This window comes from Rasamsonia emersonii (genome assembly GCF_000968595.1).
Source record: "Rasamsonia emersonii CBS 393.64 chromosome Unknown ctg1118621760644, whole genome shotgun sequence".
NCBI lineage: Eukaryota > Fungi > Ascomycota > Eurotiomycetes > Eurotiales > Trichocomaceae > Rasamsonia > Rasamsonia emersonii.
The window spans coordinates 1-18,028 of NW_013562842.1; the positions used below are offsets into that span (position 1 = coordinate 1).

Genomic DNA, 18,028 nt, shown 5'->3' on the forward strand with positions numbered 1-18,028 from the left:
GTGCGGCTTGAACAAATCCGACTGCAACCATGCGCGCCAGTCATCCTCCGACTCAAAGCCCAGCTGCTCGATCAGCTGCTTCTTCGAGAGCCGCTGGTAGTTCTGGTTCTTGGCGGCCGCCTTCTCATCTCTCCGCGGCAAGGGTATAACTGTGCACTGTTAGGTAAGAACATACACACATGCAGAGACAAACAGGAAAAGGAAAGGAGGCCATACTCTCAGCCGCTTGGCCCTTGAGCCTTTTGCTTTCCCGTCTGCCCTCTCTCGGAGGACTGCTCTCTTTACGCTGACTGTGCTGTCAAAACAAAACAAACTTCTTTCACTATGTAGTGTTGGCGCACTCACTAGGCCCATTTTTGGATTTCAATCTCTCCTCTATAGCAGAAGAGCAGGATCTCTGGCAGCAGTTGCTGTGATTATCGACGAGACCAGTGCAAGGAGATCCTGATGCAGCCAAACAATGATGGTCGAACGATAGGAGAGGACAAACAAAGCAAACAGCCGGACTGTCCTAGCCTGACGTCATGTCAGATTAGATAATCAGATAATCGCCTTATCTTCCTCCGACAGTAGGTTTATCCTCAACATTATCAAGTATCATACAGCGGCCTGAGTGGTCTTGAGAATCTTGTGAAGAGTACTATGACATTGTGTTCACGAGTTGCCATTATTCCTGCTTAGTGGAACGGATTCTAAACGTCAACTCTCACGAGTGCAATCGTATGCATCCACATCGTGTCCAGCAAACTTGCGAGCAGGCACTTTCCATGAGAACAGAAGGTCCAGTTCCTCGTAGGTCCGGTCCTTCGTTTCGGGCAGGCGAAAATACGCCCAGAGGAAGTACAATGCTGCAGAGCCTCCCCAGAAAAAGGCTGTTTTGCCTTTCAGATCCCCTGAAGTCGGGTTGAGCATGTAAGGCGTGATGATCCCAGCCACATTGGAGGCGATATAATAGCTGTTTCTTGCCAGACAGACCGTCTTCGCCCGCAGCCTGGTCGACGAGATCTCGGAGATGATCGGGAAACAGATAGGCCCCAGGGTGATGTAGAAAACGAAGAGCCAGAACATAATGAGTCCAGCCTGGGCAAAGTTGCTTGCTATCGAGCTCGAGCAGGCAGACACGATGCCTACGATGATCTGAAGAACGGATAGGGCCCCCAGACCGGCGACATACAGCATTCGCCGTCCAACAAAACCAATCAGCCATAACGACACGAAGACGCCCACACAGGCAAGGCCCAGACTGCCGACCGTCATCTTGAATGACTGCGAGGTCGCTACTCCGGCTTGTTCGAAGAAGTAGGTCGGATTCCCACCCAGCTGCTCACACAGACATTGCGCCGCAAACGTCGTGCATGCAATCTCGGTCCGACGCAGGTCAGTTCCTCGGAAGCAGTCGAAGTAACTCGCACCGGACTCCATTTCGAGCTCCGTCTGGACAGTATGGACCATCATCGCGACCGTCTGTCTGGCATTGTCGTTGGAATCCGACGACAGTCTCTTGATGAACGCTCTGCTTGCTCCAGATCCCCAGAACGGACGAGCCACCACGGAGACTCTGGTGCCAGCCAAATCATTATGGCAAGAGGAAGAGGCCATACCCACTGAACCGCAAAAGGAATCTTGTACGCCCACTCGGTCGTCATGCCGGATACGCCCTCCAGAACTCCAGCCGCGATCAGCTGGCCGATTGCCCAGAAGAGGTCGACATAGATGGTCAGATGGCCGCGCAGCGTAAGCGGACAGACCTCGGAGGCATATGCCGGAGCCGTCGTAGCGAACGCTCCCCACGGGATGCTGATCAAGACCTCACCTGCAAGCAAAACCTGAATGGACGGCGCAAAGAAAAGCAAGAAGACGGCCGCAGATAGCCAGACAAGAGACCCATCAAGACTTTTCGATACCCGAGCTTATCGTTCAACCAGCCGTTTAGAAGGGAGCCAATGAAGGCCCCTACATTGGACGCTGCCGTGAGACCAGCCTGCCACGAAGCAGGAACCTGGTAGCCAGTGGGCGTGTCGGGGGCCGGTTTGCCGTATTTCTTCTGGAAGGCCGGCTGTCCGAACAGCGACCCGATCAGGACGATTTCGTAGCCTTCCATGATGATCACCATGGATATCATGATCGACCAGATGACCGCTTTGTAGTACATTCTCACCGCCTGCGCGACGCTCAGCTCGTGCTCGCGAGCGGTGGCCTCGCGGCCGGCCGAGGTGACATGTGCCCAGTTCTTGTCGTATGTATCCAAGGGGGGCTTTTCCAGATGGACTGTATTGGAATCTTTCTCCATTGCAGCTGATTTAGTCACGCGGTGACTACTGGATCTGATTAAGTGGGAGAGCTTGTCCGTTATCCCAAGTTGACAGTTTGATAAGTGTAAGGCGCTTTGTCTGAAGAACAGGAATCGAACTGATACTTGAAAAGAAATGGCGACACATTTGGACCACAGGAAAACATCGCTGTTTGTAGATAAATATATATACCTATGTACTGTCAAATGCATATGACGCTAGTAACATTGCCTGAACAAAAGCATACCACATCGTTCACTAAGAAACCAACTAAGACTCAAATACACACCGTCACATGTACTGTACTGTACATACCGCACGACTCGAGGTACCTCCAGACTTATTCTGGAGTAGTACTGTGTACCGATACAAAGCTGGTGCCAAGTCACCGCCGGCGCAGCAGAATGATCTGGGGTTAACCAGTCGCTAGGCACAGAACTGCGTCTACTCCGCATTTGCTATCATTTTAGGGCAGATTCCTGCTACTATCGTTTGAGGAAAGTTTCCTTAACAGGACAAACGGAGTTGAATGAAATTACCCTAAACAGGCTCGCTACTGACCTGAGTACTGATACCAAGGTGGTTTCTTTTTAACCGAAGAGAGGATCAAATACGAAGAGTCAATCGAGCACATGGGTTATCATTATGTCGATAGGTCATCGATGCTGTTTATCTCTTTGTTGAACTCGCGTATGGGATAATTAACCGACTCATGATCCTTGCTTCCAACGAACCCGTGCCCAGGTATAATAGCTCTTTGTCGTTTTTGGGTTATGGCCTCCGATTCTTGGTGGATAACTAATACTATATATACTCTCTCTAACAGTACTAGGTAGATGGAATTTCTTTCAAATTTACAAGCCTGCCTTCTTTCAAAGTTGCGTCTCTATTCTACGGCTGAAGCGTCTAGCAACAGCTATCACATGGCAGCGATATCATTTGCTGCAATCTCGCATGACAAGCTTCCTAGGAATTTATCGGCTAATTCCAACATCGGAGTTCAGCTGATCGATGCAACTGCAAGCGATACCAATAAGACATTTATTTATAGCATGATATCACAATCGGACAATTCCTGATTGCCTCCCCGCATTGCAAGCATCATTCATGATGGCGTTTGAACAGACCCCCCTCCGCAATGTTACGATATCGTCCTCTTTCTGGTCACCCATTCTCGCCTGCGCACGCGAGAGGATCATCCCCGCCCTGATCAACAGTCAGAAGGCGCTGGGTCATTGGTACTGCCTGACATGGCCGCCTGGCCACAACGTCAAGCCGCATCCCTTCTGGGACTCGGATATCTACAAGACCATCGAGGCAGCGTGCTACTTATGATCCGTGATGATGACCGGCTCCGCGCCGACGTCGAGGAGGCTGTGGACATGATCCGTGCTGCTCAGCATCCAGACGGCTACATTAATTCGTACTATACCGTGCATGGCATCGCCCAGCGATGGACCAATCTCCGCGACATGCACGAGATGTACTGCCTCGGCCACCTGATCGAAGCATGCGTGGCGTACGAGGCATTGACGCACAGCGGAAGATTGCTCGATCCTGTCATGAAGGTGGTTCGCCATGTCGACTCCCTCTTTGGGCCCGAGAAGGGCAAGAAGCGCGGTTATCCGGGCCATCAGGAGATAGAAATCGGTCTTCTCCGGCTGTACGAGCTAACTGGGGAGCCTATACTCTTAAAACTAGCCAAGTACTTTATTCTCGAGCGCGGACGGAAGGATGAAAACGGAGAGATTTTCTACGACCATGAAGCACGCGCGCGAGGAGTCGATCCGTACACAGACACGAGATCGTGCTACGAACATCCGCGAGATTATACCTATCAACAGGCCCATGAGCCTCTCCTCAATCAGTCGGAAATCAAGGGCCATGCGGTTCGCGCGATGTACTTTACCACCGCCGCAACCGACTACGTCCGTTTCACGGGCGATCAACAGGTGCAGACGGCCGTGGACCGTCTGTCGAGAGACACGATCGATACAAAGCTCTATGTCACCGGCGGTCTTGGAGCGATCAGACAGTGGGAGGGCTTTGGACCGCAATACTTCCTGGCTGACACAGAGGAGGGCAATGGCTGCTACGCCGAAACCTGCGCGTCCTTTGCTCTGGTCATATGGTGCTCAAGGCTGTTGAGACTGAGCCTGAAGAGCGAGTACGCCGACGTTATGGAGGTGACGCTCTACAATGGGTTCTTGGGGGCGGTCAGCCTCGACGGCCAGTCGTTCTACTACCAAAACCCAATGAGAACGTATACCGGTCGTCCCAAGGAGCGCAGTTCCTGGTTTGACGTTGCCTGCTGTCCGCCAAACATTGCCAAGCTGCTTGGATTGCTTGGTTCTCTGATTTATTCCTTCAAAGAGGACACGGTTGCGATTCACCTCTGGATCGAGAGCCAATTTGCGGTGCCGAATACAGATGTTGTCATCTCGCAAAAGACGGATATGCCCTGGTCGGGAGAGGTCGAAATCGCAATTCAAGGGTCGAAGCCTGTCAACCTGGCACTCCGTATTCCGGGATGGACAGCCGGAAGATACGACTGCTCTGTCAAAGACGGCGAACTTCGCGATGGCTATCTCTATTTTTCCTCATTGAAGGATACAACCATCTCGCTACGGTTCCCCCTGCAAGCGCGCAAGGTCTACACCAATCCAAAGACGAACAAGGACGAGATCTGCATCATGCGCGGGCCGCTGGTGTACTGCATCGAGGACGTGGACAATAACGATGTCGACGTCGACAATATCGCCCTGGTGGATGATAGGCCCATCAGGGAGGGCCCTGCTGTAAAGATTGCTTCGGTCGACAATGTCATCCCTATTACGGCCCCAGGAAAGGAGCTTGTCAATACCCCATGGTCGTCCCTGTATGGCTCTGAACCGTGGAAGTACGGCGACGAGACCAAGGAGTTGACTTTTGTGCCTTTCTTTCTGCGCATGAACCGTGGTGGACGCGGAGGGATGCGCGTGTGGGTAAAGCGTTTGTAATGTGCTGATAGCAGTCTTTACTGTCATACAACAACAACACAGCATTTAATTAATTGCTGTAACTCATGCTATTACCTCACTCGGTATCAATATCAAGCTCTAGTCAAGACATATTTTTTTGACTTTATCGCTTATGGTACTTAAATCACTGGATTAGTTATCGTTAGCTTCAATTAAATTTCCTTATGGTTCACGTTCAATTCAACGTAGATCGTTAAAAGATAGAACTAGCTTTATGGAAAGTTGCCAGCTCTCTCTTCTGTAGTTATTGTCTGAAATGATAATTTTTTAACAAAAAAAAAAGAAATTTAAGTCTGAACGGAGAGAAGATAATACTGAGAGAAGTTTCCCTGCAGGTCCTATGACACCGGAATCTTTTTTTTTTCCCGTTTTCTTCCTTTTGCTAAGATGCAGAATAGCAACCCGGTGAAATGACTAAAAGTAAAAGTGATCAGAATAGGCATGAATTTGGCTTTTTGCAAAATTGGAGAGGGTTTCCTTTGTTTAGGCTAAGTGAATACACATACTAGCACTTACTAATGAGTTAAAGACATTAATTATCTTCTTTTTGCCTTAAAGCCAGCATATTTCTTTTCTAGATAGATAAAACCAGTGATGGCATAACAAGGATTGTTAATGCGAGAACAAGAACTATTCATCAATTAATTACCCCAGAACTAGCTCACTCCCCTGCCCGCCATCTCTCTCCCCATTAGCCACTTCGCGTGGAAGTAATAGCCGCTAGTGACTTCGATTCGATTGACGAACAGCGTTGCATTGCATGCTGGCAACCAGCAATATCTTGGCAGGCAGCGTACAAGTAGAATGTTGCAGCAGGTCAATTTCCATGGTCTAGACAGGGCGAGCAGTCGACCTGCTAGCCTTATCTAAGGTTCATATATATTAAGCGCCAACGCAGTTTCTATTGCTGCTTGGACATTATTTACAGATACCTGGTATCTCGCTGACTTTGTCAGATTCCTTTTTTTTTGTTGAAAAATACTTGTGTATCAACTATTCCTTTCCTCTGCATCATGACTCTCGAACCATCAGAGAAACCCCCCGAACAAGTGCTTAGTACAGACCAAAATGACCCAGAGCGAACCCATTCACATGCAAACTCCGCTCTGGAGAAGCGACTTCTCCGCAAGATCGATTTCCATCTGATGGCGCCCCTGTGGATCATCTTCGCGTTTGGCTTCTAGACCGCATCAACCTGGGCAACGTCGCCGTCCTGGGCATCGTCAACGAGCTGCATCTCCAAGGCAATGCCCTCAATATCGCCTTGCAGATCTTCTTCGTCCCGTACATCCTGCTGGATATTCCAAGCAATATCATCCTCAGGCAAATTGCCCCGTCGACCTGGATTAGCGGTTTGACGTTTTTGTGGGGTAAGTTGCACAGACTGACCCCCAAGATATTTTTTGACAATTACATTGCTTTTGTATGCGTCGCCTGCATGTGTCAAGGCTTCGTCAAGTCCAACGGCGGCCTCATCGCCTGTCGCTTCTTCCTCGGCATCTTCGAGGCCGGCTTTGTCCCCGGATGCGCCTATCTCATGTCCATGTACTACCGCCGCCACGAGTTCCAGCAGCGCTTCTCCCTTTTCTGGGTCGCTGGTCTCGTGGCGGGAGCTTTTGGCGGTCTCCTCGCATACGCCTTGTTCCATATGAATGAAATTAGCGGGTATTCGGGCTGGCGCTGGATTTTCATCATCGAGGGCCTCCTCTCGATTGCAGTTTCTCTGCCTGCCAAGCTACTCATTGCTGACTGGCCGGAACAGGCTAGATTCTTGTCTGTCGAAGAGAAGACGGCGTTGCAGGACCGTCACTCCCGGGACATCGGCGGTGGCGCACGAATGGACCGCCTCGATATCCCTGCGTGGAAACGTATCCTGACAGACTGGAAGATCCTCGTAGTCAGCATGGTCTATATCGGAGTGACGGTGTCCGGCTACGCGACCTCCCTCTTCGTCCCCACGATCGTCGCATCGCTTGGGTACTCGGGCGTGCAAAGCCAGGTCCACAGCATCCCCATCTGGGTCGTCGCGTCGGTGGTCACGCTGGCCGTGTCGATGCTGACGGATCGTCTGCAGCACCGCTACGGGTTCATGATGTTTGGCGTCGTCTTCGCGAGCATCGGATACGTCATCCTGCTGTGTCAAGGACCCCCTCATGGCGGTCTGGATCCGCATGTCCGCTACATGGCAGTCTTCTTCGTGACAGCCGGCTGCTACATCGTCCAGCCGGTGGCGATCGTCTGGATGGCCAACAACCTGGGCGGACACTACAAGAGGGCCATCGGACTGGCCATCCAGGTTGGCGTAGGGAATATGGGAGGAATCATCGCCAGCAATATCTTCGTGCAAGCGGAGGCTCCTCGATACTCCGTCGGCTATGGCGTGTCGCTAGCGATGATGCTCTTTTGTGGTCTGATGTCCACCGTTCTAGCTGTGGGATTGATGGTCGAAAATAAGAAGCGAGCACAGGGCAGGCGAGATTATCGCCTGCAGCTCGATGAATGCGTTTTGGGGAATATGGGTGATGATGATCCCCGATTCCGGTTCAGTTTGTGACTGCAGCTATAAGGCCGGACTTGTTTCCTTCTTCTTATTTCCAGGAGATATAGTCTAGTGATTTTTCTTTTGAATATTACCAATCGTAGATCGAAAAGATATTTATGCTTCCTTCCTAGTAATATGAATTGCCTTGAATATGTAATATTAATATATCTATTTCTGTCCTAATCGTATAATTCGTCTTATGACTAACTCCGGTCTATGCTTTCAACTCCAGGACCCTTTCGGAGGTCCGAAATAGCCCTGTGGTTGAGGCACCTGTTTCCAGGGCGTGGCCATGCCATCGGCCGTTTTCTGATACACCGTATTCCCCCACCACGTGAGAGTGGCGCCAGGGAGAACAATGCAGAAGAAGATGATGAGCGTCGAGACGGCCACTCCGCTGTCGAGCGCGGCAGAGAGAACATAGTCTGCGCAGCAGAATATCAGCAAATGTTGCTATACTTCTGATGGAGAAACTCTGAAACAGAACGAAGAAACTAAAAAATGGATATGACTTACTATATTTAGCCCACCACGCTGGCTTGCGTCGCTTGATCAGACCGTTGAAGATGACATTAACGACCCACCATGACGAAAAGTTGACCCCCGTAGCCGGAGGAACAAGACCCATGCCGCCGAAAATCACAGGCCACGACACATACCGAAAGACCGTCCATCGTCGCGACAGGAAATAGGTGATGAGAACCGCGGCTGGACCAACGAGGAAGAACCAGAGGAGATTCCCGTACAGCTGACCCGGCGAATAACTTCTACTCGGACCCAATGCGCCTGAAGACCCGGTTAGACGAAGGACAGTTTAGATGAAAATGGCTATCGAGGATCCTACCCCAGATTAGAGACGAGGAATAGGTGACACGACCGTGGGGGCACGTGTAGCCGTTTGGCGCATTCGTCGAGCACACCCCGTCGACATTGGTAAGGATGTATATAGTCACGCCCGCCTGCACTAGAGCGCCCACCACCGTTGCGATCCCCTGGGCAAAGAACAGAGTTCGAGGTGCAATGTGAAGATAGTGGGCGAGCTTCATATCTGCGACAAACCTGGCGCAGTTCAGTCAGTTCGTTTGAAGCAATGCCCATGACATGAATGACAAACTTACTCTATTCCTTGGTATACGCCAACAAAGCCGTAGAATTTGAATGCCATGTTGGCGATAGGCTTCCCCATAAACGCGTAGCCCCCGATGAATTCCGTGATGAGATTCAGCTGGTTGGAAGTGATATTGCTGATGGCCTTTATCACGCCCACGGGGAGGAAATAGATCAGTGGCAGGATGTAAGCCACGAACACTGCCCACACCGGAAGGTCTGTGTGCCAGACTTCGTTGATGACGATGCTCACTACCAACATCAGAACCGTCACGCTGGCGAACCACCACCATGGCACGTCACGGTAGGCTGCATTCAAGCGGGCATGGATATCTTTCTTCCCCGATCCCTTCCAGATCCGCCACAGGTCCTTTCCGTGGTAGAGAGCGATGTGCACGAAGATTCCAGTCAAGTTTGCAAACGAGACGCCGTAGGTCAGAGCATAGGCTGCCGGGAGGAACATGGGCGAGTATTCGCGGTACGCCTCCACGTTCACCGTGCCATCCGCATTCATGATTCGGCTTGTGTTGTACACCTTGCCTGTATTGTCGAAAGTGTTCGAGTTTATTAACGGGAGGTATGCAGAGTACCAGGTGTTGGTATAGTATATCAGAGGGCATATCAGCCAGAAGAACAGGGCAAAACCTCCCATCACGTTCAGTCCCGCCCAGAACGGTGTCAACAGAGGGCTCTGGTTGGCATAGACTATCTTTATGGCTGTTAGCAGAAATTCACAGCAAGAAACTTTTCAATTCCGAACCAACCTGACTCCAATCACACGTCAACATCGACATTCCCAGGCCAGACACCTGCCCGAACAGCTGATTGACCACTACGTTGTTCGGTACGATCCAGCAAATGAAGCTGAATGTACTGAGACCAGTGAACAGAAATCCTGGAAGAAAATACCAGACAAATCCTCCAATGAAGATATACAGGAAGAAGCGGAGTCGAGAAACAGTCCAGCCGTCGGCGATAGCATTGACTCGGGAATGCAAGGTTGTCAGGAGCGCCGCATTTGACAAAACGCTAGGCCAGATCATTGTCGCAGGTAGCACCAGCCACCGATAGAACAGCCCAGCGAGCCCAAATCCAAAGAGCTGGCTTGTAAGGACAAAAAGGACTCCGTAGCCGGCCTGAGGCCCGAGGTTGTAGAACTTCATAGTCGCCTGAATGACCTGCGTAGCCTCTGCGGACCCAAAGGACACATTTGCCATGATCGTGATCAAGGCATGCTCTTTGATGTTGAATTCTCTATTGGGATTAAACATCCCAAGAGGCACATACTTGGCCCAGGCGACGCCGACAGGATACGCCAGCAACTGCGCGACGAGCGAGCTGATCGTGACACTGGGCTGGCGCAAACTGAACAGTTGGTTCAATCCGCTGCCGACCTGATCAACACCGTCAGCCAACAGACCAGGGGAAAATTAACGAGCAACTTACGGTAGTGAAGATTATACCGATGACCCACATTCGCACAGTATTGACCGGCAATGAGGGGTCATCGACCGGAGAGACGACCGCGCGTACTTCCGGGAAAGGGGAATCATCAGCCTCGTATGGCAGAATCTTGCGCGCCCCATTGTCGTCAATGACGTCCACCTCGCCATTCTGAACGACATCGTCGGATCCGGCTTCCTGAGGTTGGTAAGTCAGACTGCAATTGGAAACAGAACAAAGACACGTACTTTAGAATCCTTCTGCCGGTGAACTTCTGCCGACAGAGGAGTGATATTCTCCTCGGAAGACATTCTTCCGTCAGAAGTCTCAGATAATGAGGAACAGATAAACAGCCAGGCGCCATGAGTACTTATAGTGCCGGCGTAACGTCATTTGACCCAGTTTTGGACACATCATGCCGAAGTAGGGGCAGGTCGGTCTGTTATCAATAGTAAGGCAATGGTATCTCCATGTAACTTCTGAAAAGGGAAGTTGGTAATATTACCCCTCATCTCTGTTGCATCATTTCAGTAAAGTTGGTTCGTTATCGCGCCGGACCAAACGCCGGTGTAGTCTAAACAGATGGACCCATAGATATCGGAACAAGTTTATGCGACTCGGGATACCGACGGGTCCGTCTGTATTTCTTCCCAAAGCTCCCCAGATAATTGCACTTTCTCGCTTTTTTTTTCTTTGTCAAAGCAGTCGCTTTTCTGAGTGTGTATATATAGCGTGGGGCGCGATGGCTGCAGATCTGCGAAACGGAAATACCCCGAAAAGCTCTGGAACACCATTTTCCAGGCGCCCGATCATTATTCTAGGAGCTGGAATCATTGGTTGTGCTGCCGCTCTGCAGCTCCTTCAGAACGGCTTTTCGGTCATTCTTGTAGCAGAGTACCTGCCGGGAGACAAAAGCATTTTCTACGCCTCGGCATGGGCAGGGGCCGCATGGCATGCAGCTGGCGGTTTGACCGATGAGCACAAGTACCTGCAGGTGGTGAGCCATCGGCATTTACTGAAACTGGCAAAGGAGGAGCCAGAATCTGGCGTTTGTATCGTCAATGCGCGAGAATATCTGGAGGAGGCTCCGGCTCCGAATTCTGCGATATGGGGAAAGTCTGTGGTGAGCAATGTGAGTGGCTTGTAGGGACGTCCATACGGAGAAGTCGTACTTACTAACCTACACTTGACAGTTTCGCGTCCTGGAGCCAGGGGAGTATCCCTCGAATTTCCACACCGGATGGGCGTATGACTGTCTCGTCGTGGACCCCACGATTCATCTGCCGTGGATAGGGAAGAAGATTACCGAACTCGGTGGCAAGTTTGTGCGACATAAAGTATCGTCTCTTCAGGAGCTTTACGCCATGTTCCCGGAATCCAACATCTTCATCAACGCCAGCGGTTGGGGCAGCAAGTTGCTGACAGACGTTCGGGATGAAAAATGCTATCCGAACCGAGGCCAGAATGTCTTTTTCAAGACGCCCAATAACAACACCATGTACTTCCGCAATGGAAAGGAATATACGTACATAATTCCTAGACCCATGTCCCATGGTGTGGTTCTGGGGGGAGTCAACCAAGGCGAGAATTTGTACGTTCATCACTGTCAAACGAATCATATAGGCACAGAGAAATGCTGACAAACAAGCTCGCCGGACGTCGACATGGAGATTGTCCGGGATGAGATCAGACGGGCACACCGTCTTGCGCCAGAAATCATCCCTGCTGAGCCTAAGGAGTCCGACCTCAGCTACATCATCGGCATTCGTCCCAGTCGGCAGGGAGGATTCCGCCTGGATTCGCAACGCATCGGATCGCGGACTGTTCTCTCCGCATATGGATTTGGAGGGGGAGGGTACGCATTCAGCTATGGCGTTGCGGAAGCACTGTTGGGGATGGTCGAGAGGGCAGAATTCGAAAACGTGGTTGGCAAAAAGGAAAGCGTGGCTAATTTGTAGCTGTCGATGAAGTCGCAGCGAGCATGGAAGAGGGCATGTCATGTGATGCCCCTTCCCTCGAGCGATAGGATGCCCTGCCCCTACGCAATAAAGCACAGGTGTACATCCAGTATATCACCGGATATCCTGCTCGCTACTATAATACACCGGCTGCGCGATCCCCAATCTATTCCAATTTCTTACCTAGCTTGGGATTGATCGTTCGAGATCTCGCTTGAACTGCCTTCCCTGACCTCAATATCTGTAGACGGATGAAAATTATATCGACCATTGTTATTATAGTAAGAGCAAGCTTATTATCACTCATAGCATCTATCCGTGCTCCCTACATGGCCAGCGGAGGAATACGCTTGATTCCGGATACACTCCATTCTGTAACCAACCCTACTGCCCTGTAGAGTAGGTACCTGTTCGAGGTTGTCATGACTTGAACTTGGGGAAGCGAAATTCCTTGAAAGAACAGTTCTGTTAATTAGAGCTACTGCGTCCTCATTGAAAGACTGCTGTAGCTACCTAGGTAGTACCTAGGTTCCAGTAGTGCAACAGGCTACCGTGGGACGGCTCCAAAGCTATCACCAACATTCACACTCTGTCTTCGTCAGTTATATAACTTGATTATTGGTTGCAGCTCTTCTTCACTCGACGTCCAATGGCCAATTCACCTTGTCAGCGTCGATGCCTCCTCCTCGCATATAAATCACCACCACCACCAGCAGAGCCCCCACCTGTGCGGCGACGTCGAACTCAGCAGTATACATTCTCTCATCCACAACCAACCATCTTGGGCGTCCTCATGCTCCTTTAACCGCTCCGTCTGCGGCATCTCCTCCTGAGAGTCCTGCTCCTACTGGGCCAAGCCTTCTTGCTCGCGCAGCACATCGAAATGTACGCATTTTCGAAAATGAAACGCCAGTGGAGATTTGAGGCCTTCAAGTGACAAGAGTCGTGAATCAACTGCTCTACGGCATGACAGCGATCCCTGTTGACTGTCCCCCGCATTCTTGGTGTTTGAGAGACGAATGCAGTCAGCAAGTGCCGAGAGACAACAACCCGGTGCAGCCCGGAAATTATTACATTATCTCAGACAGGACTATCAACATTACGAATGAAGATACTCTAACCCGCACTGCAACCAAATTGTCATCTGCGACGCAACGTCGTGCCTTTATAAAGGATATACGTCAACGCGATCGCGGATGCAGCTAAACATCAAATGTCAAAACACCTTTTTTACCTCCAAAAAAGACTTTTTACGTTCAAATACTTTTTTGGATAAAAGACGTTTTCTTTTCCTTCAAAAAAAAATATTTTTATGGAATTAGAATGGGGGCCATAATATCAAAGATTGCAGTTGGAACCCCAGGGTTTTGGACAGTCACGTCCACTCTGGTCATTGGATTGATGGTGCTGCTCTTTGCAGGAGCGTACTCCTACGTGTTTTACTTCAAGGCTCGAGCCTAATATCCGATCGGCACAATCAAAACGCTCTTGCACATGGTGGTAACATCCGGGCAGACATCTATCCTATCGAGTTCATTCTGCCGCTTGACCCCGGCCGTTCCAAAACCTGGAAAGGCACATTTCACACTCTTTATCACCTCGACTATGACGTTCGAAAGGAACACGTTACGAAAGTCCAGAACCACCAAGCAGACATCGAATCTGGAGTTTTGGATTGTTTCTGGACAGCTCAAATCTTTCCCCTAGCATATTCAGGGCTTTGGAATCAATTGAACTTCAATAATATATCACTGTTCCAGGGCTGGATGGAGACAATATTAACTCCGTTCAAAATGGAATTCTCCTTCGAGACCACATGCACGCGCTTTTTGGCACTTATGCATTCTCCATTTCTCTAAATGTATATATGACATTTATATAACCATTTTCCTTCAAAAGCATAGTGACTGATATTTTGTTTATAGCACGGCTACAAGATTATCTGCGTCCGCCTGGATATGGATAATGTCGCGGGAACCTACATTGATACTTCATTTATATCGAACCTCAGCAGACCACCAGATGAACTTCTTGATTGGCACTTCCACCAGGCAGTGCTTACCAATATGAAAGGAATGGGCGAGCCATGTTTTGAAAACGATTTTCCACCAGGGTCTGACATGGTTTTTCAGATCATAAGAGGGTCAAAAGCACCAGAAAGAATAGAATTCGAACTGTTTACGCGTCTTGACACCTTGCAGGGCGTAACAAGGAGTAGAGAAAGGTTGAAATGGACACAATGGGATTTCGAGGCAGGATCTGGGGAGATTTTAGAGCTAGGAGCCTCTCTATTGTCGTCTATCTCAAATTCACGCGACTCAACTCACTCTCACGTCTACTTCGTAAAATGCATTTGATAATTGTATCATTGTGGTCCTTCTCCGAACTCATGCTGATAAGACAGTAGTTCCTGATATTTGAGCGTAATGACACACCACTCTAACCCTGACCAATTCCACTGCATCCTCATTACTATTAACCAGGACATGCGAAATTTAAAAATACAACAAAAAAAATCGATAATCAGATTCAGCTCGCAGGTGTCTCGCTTGGCATCGCTCTGATGTCACAGCTTAGATAAGCTGTTCACGTGTCACGATTCCGGGGTAAATACAGAGTATATGTTCTGGTATCTCACCAATGATCGTAAGTTCCAGGATGTTAGTCAAAATTCGCCCCACTCCATCCCGCAACTCTAAACTCAAAACTGCAACGCCTAACAGCCGCCAGGCAAAAAAGTCATACCAAGAGCGGAAATTCGACCCCCACACCCCCTCTCAGAGATCATGATTGGATCAGAGAGCCCGGTTTCTTGGCAAGCATGCAACACTCAAAAAAAAGTTTCCACGGATACGCACAATCGCGGCGCAAAAAAGAATCAGATGACAAGAGTGGGATTCGAACCCACGCCCCCTTTCGAAGACCAGGAACTCTTGCGAGTTGCTGTTAAGGCTTGACCTTAACCTGGCGCCTTGGACCGCTCGGCCATCTTGCCATTTGTTGATAGATGCTGCGGTTGTTTGAGACTGATATCCGAAATGCCGGATGGAATCCTGTCGAGCTGCCGATCCCTAGGATTTGATCTTCTCGAATCATTTTCTTTCTGTCTTGTCACTACAAGTCCTGATTCGTAGAAAATCATCGTATTCCACAATTTTTGCCGACAATATGCGGATATCGACCAAACCTCGCAACAGCAGCTTTACGCCTTTTCGTAGTCGAGATCACCGGCAAGAAACTTTTGGCCACCTCCAGCTATTTGCAGCCTCGGGCACTCTAACCCTAACACACTGTGCTACAGGTTGCTACCTAGGTATCTTTTCGGATGAGCTCGTCTACATCAACAGCATTTTATTTTGGAAACTGCTTGATCGCCAAGTCCATAAAAATTCCTGAAAATGCACTAAACATCTTTTTTTATTTTTATTTTTTATTTTTATTTTTTTTAAAAAGATAAAGCACCCTAAATCTTTTAACGTGGTTTATCACGTGGTTTACTCACGTGAAGTCATCCTAATTAGGAAGGACTGAGTCACTTCAACATGGTGAATATTTCGTCTCGGTAATTTTCTTCTCTTCTCTAGCTTATGAGTGAGAGTGCTGCCAATACGATTGAGCCAATTTGTGTTGCCTCAACCGTGACATTGACAGATATGACAGCTGGCTCGGCTCTCGGCTTGAAGAACCTGTACTTGCATGACTGAAAGTTGGCAGGAATATTCTATCGATTACCTTCGAGGACTTTCCATCCATTGCTATGGGTGGCCATCCAGCTGTGCCAACAGAACGGAACGGATGGGGTGAAAAAAAAAATGACACAGGACGTGGCGCATTCCATTGATAAACTGCGACGCTGACAGGTGAAGAATCAATCGTTCGGCTAGTTATGATGTTCTGGACCGATGCCTACCACCGGCGTTGGTCCACATTCCATGCCAACAGCGCACTCTATAGAATATCATAACATTGATTCTCACTTTTTAAAATCAAATTGGTACATTTCAACTAAAATAAGGTGGATACACATGGAGGATATAAACACCAGCCCGATCCCGGTCGACGCGCGTGAAAGTAGCGCCATTTCCTCACCATATACTGACGTCCTCCAACGCCTGGTCCCAAAACTGTATTGACATTTGTCTCCAAAAAACAAACTAGGAGCAAATTAGCAGGATGTTCTCATTCAAGTTCTTCTCGGCACTTCTTGTTGCCGTTTTCGCCATGTTACTTGTTTCTGTCACTGCGCTGCCAGGGGTAAGTCATCGCCATCAGTGCTAATAATCTCTGACGGAAGGAGTCTCAACATGAGAATCGCGTTTAATTTGGGATTGCATCTTTCCTTTCTTCTTACCTGGCTAACACATGATGCCATTAGAGCAAGTCCTTTAAGGGAACGCCGGTCCCGACACCGACTCCGACTCCGATTCCGACTCCTACTCTGGATGAGCTGTTGAGCGCCATTTCAGCGGCCAGCTCCAGCACGTCTACCAGTGCGACTCCTAGCCCGTCGTCAGCAGCCCAATCTTTGCAAATAGTTAGTCAATTCCTGAGCACTATCGCTGGCTTGCTGGGACTTTGAAACCCGTTCTCGAGATCGATCGCTGCCAGCGAATTCCGCGTCAATATCAAGAACGTGACCGAATCAGATACGGATTGTAACGAATAGCGGCATCAGTTACAACCGTATATCTTTATATGAATCGTTCTCTTTGAATGCTTTTTTTTTTTCGTTTTGCATCTGACATCACAACAACGAAAATTTGCTCGTCTTGCACCACAGACTTCATTAGGTGAAAATGGCGTTCTCTTTTCGGATCACCATTTTAGCTGGCATTTCTGGACTTTCTGTCGTTGTTATTGTCTGAGTTTTTAAGTCCAGCTTAATACCTTTTGCTACTATTTTCCGTAGTTTTCAATCATACTCGTTATCGGTCTTCAGCTTTTAAGAGTTGCAACTGTTTTGAAGTCTGTAACCGATCAATGACCGACCAGATGATTCAAGGCGGGTATCAACACACCGTCCATTTGCCATTCCATTCTGGCATATATCTATATTCTATCTCTGTGATATTGACAGCTAGTAGTGTCTATGTAGATGCTATCGATACTACCATTCATTTGCACCAAATCTAAGAGGTGTGTTAACCTTGGGCTGTGGCTCTCTATACGGATTCTCAAGTCCCTTTGTCCGTCCAACTCTAAACGCCTCTGCGTACGCCTTCAAATACCGCGAATTGTGTATTTTATGAAATTGCCCTACAAATAGTCAGCGAGAGTCATAGAAGACAGTGACATATTTACAGACAAGAACATTCTTTGCCAGCGAAGCTTCTGATCGGCATCTCCCCTCCAGGGTGCTCATGAACGAATAACGAGCAGTCGTACACGATGTCGTCGATCACGATCCCTGATATAGTCGAGCAGTGCTATACGTCAACAACCAGGTCTGACTTCAGTATTCAGACAAAAGGCATGGAATACACACATAACCTGGAGTCTTTTTTCCCATCCCTTTTCCTCACTTCACTTGCTTCGATAAAGGGCAGGGCCTCTTTCGCGGTTTCCCGGGGCAAGATGGGATATTCTGTATCGTCAATGGCTATATCTTCCACCTGTTCCACAGAGCCATGGTCGAGATCGGGCTTGAGAGGATCGGTGCTGGAGGGC

The 18,028-nt window shown here is 49.2% G+C and overlaps 5 protein-coding genes across 5 annotated transcripts; 2 read left to right on the forward strand and 3 right to left on the reverse strand.

Annotated features, from left to right (window-relative positions):
- Positions 1-699: 699 nt before the first annotated feature.
- Positions 700-2,290, reverse strand: T310_8058 (General alpha-glucoside permease; the record flags this gene model as incomplete). The annotated part of the gene is made up of 2 exons (XM_013469154.1): positions 700-1,797; positions 1,958-2,290. 2 exons carry the CDS (start codon positions 2,288-2,290, stop codon positions 700-702), a joined length of 1,431 nt encoding a protein of 476 aa, XP_013324608.1.
- A 1,111-nt stretch (positions 2,291-3,401) lies between these two features.
- On the forward strand, positions 3,402-3,620 carry T310_8059 (DUF1680 domain protein; the record flags this gene model as incomplete). The annotated part of the gene is made up of 1 exon (XM_013469155.1): positions 3,402-3,620. A coding segment is annotated over one exon (219 nt), but the record flags the coding sequence as incomplete, so codon positions are not given.
- A 2,871-nt stretch (positions 3,621-6,491) lies between these two features.
- T310_8060 (Sexual differentiation process protein ISP4) lies at positions 6,492-10,714 on the reverse strand (the record flags this gene model as incomplete). The annotated part of the gene is made up of 8 exons (XM_013469156.1): positions 6,492-7,038; positions 7,147-7,684; positions 8,370-8,639; positions 8,698-8,912; positions 8,972-9,669; positions 9,725-10,354; positions 10,407-10,601; positions 10,652-10,714. 8 exons carry the CDS (start codon positions 10,712-10,714, stop codon positions 6,492-6,494), a joined length of 3,156 nt encoding a protein of 1,051 aa, XP_013324610.1.
- A 431-nt stretch (positions 10,715-11,145) lies between these two features.
- T310_8061 (D-amino-acid oxidase) lies at positions 11,146-12,361 on the forward strand (the record flags this gene model as incomplete). The annotated part of the gene is made up of 3 exons (XM_013469157.1): positions 11,146-11,535; positions 11,597-11,994; positions 12,052-12,361. The coding sequence occupies 3 exons, from the start codon at positions 11,146-11,148 to the stop codon at positions 12,359-12,361; spliced, it is 1,098 nt and encodes a 365-aa protein (XP_013324611.1).
- A 5,107-nt stretch (positions 12,362-17,468) lies between these two features.
- T310_8062 (uncharacterized protein) lies at positions 17,469-18,028 on the reverse strand (the record flags this gene model as incomplete). Its single annotated transcript, XM_013469158.1, has 2 exons — positions 17,469-17,617; positions 17,847-18,028. Coding segments are annotated over 2 exons (331 nt in total), but the record flags the coding sequence as incomplete, so codon positions are not given.